At 38.4% G+C, this 6,000-nt stretch overlaps 1 protein-coding gene across 4 annotated transcripts in view; it reads left to right on the forward strand.

The window, feature by feature from the left end:
- Window positions 1–5,621, forward strand: part of SSBP2 (single stranded DNA binding protein 2) — a 298,558-nt gene extending 292,937 nt beyond the window's left edge. For 3 of the 4 annotated variants that reach the window (XM_080804678.1, XM_080804680.1, XM_080804681.1), the window contains one exon: window positions 4,245–4,893. In XM_080804678.1, coding sequence (XP_080660804.1) covers window positions 4,245–4,274 — 30 coding nt within the window. In that variant the 3' untranslated portion in view covers window positions 4,275–4,893. Of the gene's footprint in view, window positions 1–4,244 lie in introns of all 4 variants that reach the window. The other variant, XM_080804679.1, reaches the window with a different exon arrangement.
- The last annotated feature ends 379 nt before the right edge of the window (window positions 5,622–6,000 follow it).

Raw genomic sequence — 6,000 nt, forward strand, 5'->3', positions numbered from 1 at the left:
TGCACTATTCTTTATTTATCTCTCATTAAGAAAATAAAATATAGGGCGCCTGGGTGGCTCAGTTGGTTAAGCGACTGCGTTAGGCTCAGGTCATGATCCTGGAGTCCCGGGATTGAGTCTCACATTGGACTCTGCTTGGCAGGGAGTCTGCTTCTCCTGGTGACCTCTCTCTTCTCATGCTCTCTCTTTAGCTCATTCTCTCTCTCTCTCTCAAATAAATAAAAAAGAGAAGAGAAAATATAGAGAGATGCTTAGCAGTAGAAATACAGTGAGATCTGAAGTGTTCTTGAAGCATAGAAATAAGAGCTTATGCACATTGTGCAAAGACCTAATGGATCTCTGCGGTGGGTTCCACGGTACATGAGCTGTGTACAATAAGGGGAAAATCACAGATTCTCTAGTTTATACCAAAGCATGCCGTTTCAAAATCTATTTTACATAAAAAGTCAGAATAAATTAGTACATGTTTGAAATTATACCTTTAGGGTTTTGTTTGTTTGTTCATTTTTGCTAACCCAGAGAGTTAATGACTTTGTAAGAGCCGTTACATCATCTGATTAAGGAGACCCAGACTCACAGAATAGTTTGGAAACGGGGCAGCCGCCTATCACAGCATTGAGCACAAATATCACAATATGCCATCCTGAATGGATGCAGCAATACGATGGCGACATTGCCGTGAGGTCTCAGGCCAGCACCTAGAAATATTCTAGGTCTCTGAATAGGAGATGCCATTTAACACCTACTCTTCCTTTACTTTAGGAAAACTGTAGGCCACTTCTCCTATATTTTGAAGAACAATAATCAATAACGGAATTCCTTTTCACGTGTACATTCTGTGAGTTTTCCTAGAAATTTTGTGATTTTTCCCTTATTTTACGTAGATGAAGCCATTTCAATAAAGGGCAGCTGCAGATGAGGAGTTTACAACCTGAGCGGTGCAAGTGGCACATTGGCCATATAGATGCCTGCACATTACACACGTACATCACACCCGTATAGATGCCTGCACATTACACACGTACATCACACCCGTATAGATGCCTGCACATTACACACGTACATCACACCCGTATAGATGCCCGCACATTACACACATACTGTACCTGATCCACTTAGAGCATCACATAACAGTTACTTGTACTATTCAAAAATTAAACTATATTAGATGTTTGCTAACTTTTCTGAGCTGCATTGCTTGGAGCAGATGCTTCTATCCTTTCTGACTGAATATTTTTTTAATTTTTAATTTTTTATTAACATATAATGTATTATTAGCCCCAGGGGTACCGGTCTGTGAATCGCCAGGTTTACACACTTCACAGCACTCACCATGGCACATACCTTCCCCATTGTCCATAACCCAGCCTCTCCCTACCCCCCTCCCCCCCCCGGCCACCCTCAGTTTGTTTTGTGAGATTAAGAGTCGGCCCTTACTTTTTAAGGTCTCAGTTATTCAGGATGTGTATTAAATGAGATGGTCACTAGAGTTAATTCTGACTTATCCTGAAATTTTTTTTTCAGAAACTTCCTTTGAAGTCCTTTCTGAAATGCATCAGTATCTTTTACTTTTTTTAGATACCTGGCACTATAGACCCACAAAATCTTTTTCTTAAAACAATGATTGATGATCTAGTGATGCTATTTAAATTTAAAACTAATTAAAATTAAATACAGCTAAATTTTCAGTTCCTAACTTACACTAGCTACATTTTAAGAGTCTGGTAGCCATGTGTGGCTAATGATTATTATATTGGACAGCACAGAATAGAACATATCCATCATCACAGAAAGTTCTATTGAGCAACACTGATTGGATCACCATTCTTATTGTACCAGTAGCTATAGAAAGCCTAGATTAAACTTTTCTGTGCCCACTTTGCCATACTCTTTAATTTTTTCTACTTTTAATAAAACCTTGGTATCCATGTATTTTCTTGTTGTTTATTCTTACCCCTAAAGATCAAATATCAAAATATAATTCTGTTTTGTCAAAGGCTGTAGATAGCTCACTGAAGCTTGTTGTTGCTATCTACAGTGGGAGATCTGCATGGTCTCATCTGATGAAATGAGGGGATATCCTCCAGGCACGGAGGCGGGGAGAGGGGGTGGGCTCATTTCATCAGTTTTTGTCTGATTGCTTTGGGTTTTAGGTTTTGCTTTGCTCTGCTCTGCTTTCTTGCTGCCACTCTCAAGGGTAAAGGCAGAGGTTCTTCTGTCAAACCAAATCCCCTTCTCTTCTCTGGAAGTCTCCCCTTTTTATCACCCTACTCGCTATAATCCAACATTAGAGTCAGTAGCATATATAATTTAGCTTTCTTATACTGAAAGGAAATTTGAGGCTATTAACTGATTAACAAGTAGATTTTCTATGATTTGATCTGCATTTAAAGGATGAATAATCATCCCCCAAGGGTCCACTGGCCCATTATTTAAGCCTCCTCATTCACCTTTATTCAGGATCAATGTGGGGTTGGGTTTAAGCCCTAGATTGATCCCTAACGACTTTCTGTCCAGACTTCTGTCACCCTGTGCTTTTCCTCAGGACATCCTGCTTTCCCTGTAAAATTCTCAGTACACACCTTATAGCTCCTTTCTGGTTCCTGTAGTAACTCAGCTCATCTAGAACTCACTTCATTCTGTTCTGCCTGATCTCTTTTTAAAGTTCACACTCCACTTCCCAGGATCATCACTTTTCCTGTTGAAGGCCCTGCTGTCTGAGACCAATCCTCTTGACTTCATGGGCCTCTTTCCATGAGGCATGGTGGTTATTAACATTTTTTAAAAAGATTTATTTATTTTAGAGAGAAAGAGTGGGGGGAGGGGCAGAGGGAAAGAGACAAGCAGACTCCCCACTGAGGAAGGAGCCCAACAACTAGGGCTGGGCCCCATGACCCATGAGATCACAACTGGAGCTGAAAGCACTAGTCCCACAGTCAACCAACTGAACCACCCAGCCACCCTTGTTACTAATGTGCTTATAGGAATTCCTTTGCCCTGGTCCTTACCAGGTCCTCACCAAATATTTTTAACAAAATATTTAAAATATTTAAGGGTTTACATTGACATTTTCATCTCAAAACTCTCTTCATCTGGCGACCATTACCATTTGGGATCCTCCCCACATCTCAGGCAATCTAGAACTGTGCTGTCCAAAATGGTGTCCACCAGCTACATGGGGATATTTAAATTTAAATAAATAACATTAAGATTACAGTTCTTCAGTCACACTAGCCCATTTCATGTGTTCAGTGACCACATGTGCCTAGTGGCTTCCTTGTTGAACGGCACAGATTATAGAACCCATCCATGGTTGAAGAAAGTCCTTTTGGACAGTGTTGCTCTAGAACTTTTCTGTCACAGTCTGTTCCTCGGGAATATGCCTAGATTGCCATAATTATCACAATAATGGCTCTTTGTTCCTCTCAATAATTTTTGAGACCTCTTTTCCAAATTTCTGAAAGCCTCACCTTTTACCAACTGTAAGCTTCATCAAACTGACAAGTAATGTGTTAACAGAGTCCCCTGCTCCCACCCTAAAAATATTGTGGGTTGAAATTGGAGCCACAGATTAGAGGAAGACATGTATATCCTAAAGTATAGGTCAGTTTCTTAAGCACTCTAAATGCTTTATGAGAACTTCTGCGGGCCAGCTGGGAGTTGTTTTTTGTTTTGTTTTATTTCCCTTACACTATTAATTAAACACTTGCTGAACACGTTCTACATATTCAAGAAATACGTAGTTTTAAGGTTTTTATATTTAATCTCCCCCAAATCACTTTAAAATAAATGATATCATTAAACCCATTTTACAGGTGAGGAAACTGAAACACAGAGAGGTTAGGTAACCTTCCAAGTTTACATAGTTGGTAGGTCATGAGACTGTCCCTCATACTTATTTTATTGTGGATTGGATTTACCCAAAATGTTACAAATGCCCACAAAACATGAATGTGGCTAGAAAGAAAAGACTGAGGGACTGGGCCATTATCAACTACCTAAGTTCAGGGAAAGGAGGAGACTGGTTGCTTTCCAACAGAAATATTAAAAATTTCAGGACTTAGTCAATTCCATTTAAATTTACTTTTTTAATAGCTTCTTATTTTTATGTTATATGAGGTTAAAAGCTTGAGCATAAAAGATTTTAAGACATTAAAATTCATAGTTACTACTGTTTACCAAGAAGAACATTAGCGGCCTGTAAAAGAATTGTTGTTAAAGTATGGATTCTTTTTTCTTTCTAGTACTCCCCTAGCATGACAATGAGTGTGTGATCCATTACCAAGTCTCCTCATGAAAACCACAGTGAGTCAGCCCTTCACAGAACTACTACGGAAGAAAATTATTCATCACAGTGTACAGTTAAACAAAGGAATCTCAGTCACACCAAACCAACCTTTTTATTTCCTGCTCTCTCCCCTATTTTTTGAAGAAAGCGGGTCCAAACGTGATTCAAACAACTGTACAGAGCGGCATATTAGAATTGCCCTAAACTGAACTGCAAATAATTATCTGTGTATGTATATGTGTGGGAAAAAGAATGTATTGCATATGTGTATGTTATATGGACATATGCACATACATACATTGGCCCACAGGACATTGTAAAATATTATTACATGACATCTTAAGTAGAAATAAGTAGGGACTTTTATTCCATCCTTTTTTTCACGTTTACATTTTAATTATTAAAAGTTGCTCCTGCCCCTCCCTGAACTATTTTGTGCTGTGTATATCACTGCTTTATATAAGTTATTTTTTAAGGTGAACTCAGATGTTATGGTTTTGTAAATGTCTGCAGTCATGGATAGGAATAAAATTGCTTATTTGAGAGCTTTCATTAAACTGCGTCTGATCCAAGTTCTCCTGTGAATCACAAAGTGTACTGTCTCCAAAAAAAAAAAAAAAAAAGGTGTGTCCTCATGCTATGTCAAATCGAACAACTTCTCAGTTACCTTTAGTGAGAAGTATTTTTGTACTTTTTATTTAGGAAAAATACTTCAACTAAGGCCTAACACAGTATATTTCTGCAATAACTGCTTGCGATGAAATTCTTGACGTGTCTTTGATGATACAGAAAATCATTCATTAGCCCCAGCTGCTTAGACCATAGCAATAAAATGACAGGGGTCATCCTATTTTTAGAAACATATTTTCTCTTTCACATGATAAAGCCCAGAAGTGATAACAAAACCATTTGCTTGAATTCATCACTTCTCACCGGGGATAGTAGAGCTAAATTTTTAATAACATGTTAATGGAAAATGGTATCTGATTTTTACTTAGACTTCTTGTGAACATTTCCACATAGACACTCCAAAGAAGATACATTCAAAGGACTGAGACTTTTGGCAGAAGGGGAAAAGAAGTTTTTACTGTACCCGAGGGGCTCTGACGTGCGGCTTTTCTATCCTTGTAGCTTGCTTACTAGCAGCAGAACTGACTGGTAATGGTCCCATCTGTGCATACCTCTCACTGGCAGCTAGCACCTGCTCTGTTCCCAGGATCTAGGACTTTTATTTAGAGGAAAATCATTTATAGTAACTATATTCATCTGGCCATTGACTTCAGCAGGCTCAATCTATGTTGTGTAACTGTTCAGAAAAGAATGTGTAAATGTTAAAAAATTAAAGGAAAAAAACCAAAATGCTTCCCTTATGAAAGCACATTGTTCTATGGCATTTGCCAGATCTTTGGGGGGTTTTGTGTTTAATCTTACGTACAAGCACCGAAATCATCATAGGAAAAGTGTGAAGACTTTGATTTTGCACTCCAAAAGATAAGTTGGTGATCCTTTCTGTTAAAACTGTGGTGCAAGTAACCACTGGTAAACATCAGCTGTATTTCAAATTCCGGAGAATCTTAAAAGCGTTGTTTAATCTCAGGTAAGAGGAATCCTTCTTTCTTTGGGCTTACGGTCTCTAAATTGAAAATTTAGCCATATATTTGCTATTTCCTCGTCCCAGATGACTTACTTCTCTCAAATTCGTGACGATTTAT

This window comes from Martes martes (genome assembly GCF_963455335.1).
Source record: "Martes martes genome assembly, chromosome: 5".
Taxonomy (NCBI): domain Eukaryota; kingdom Metazoa; phylum Chordata; class Mammalia; order Carnivora; family Mustelidae; genus Martes; species Martes martes.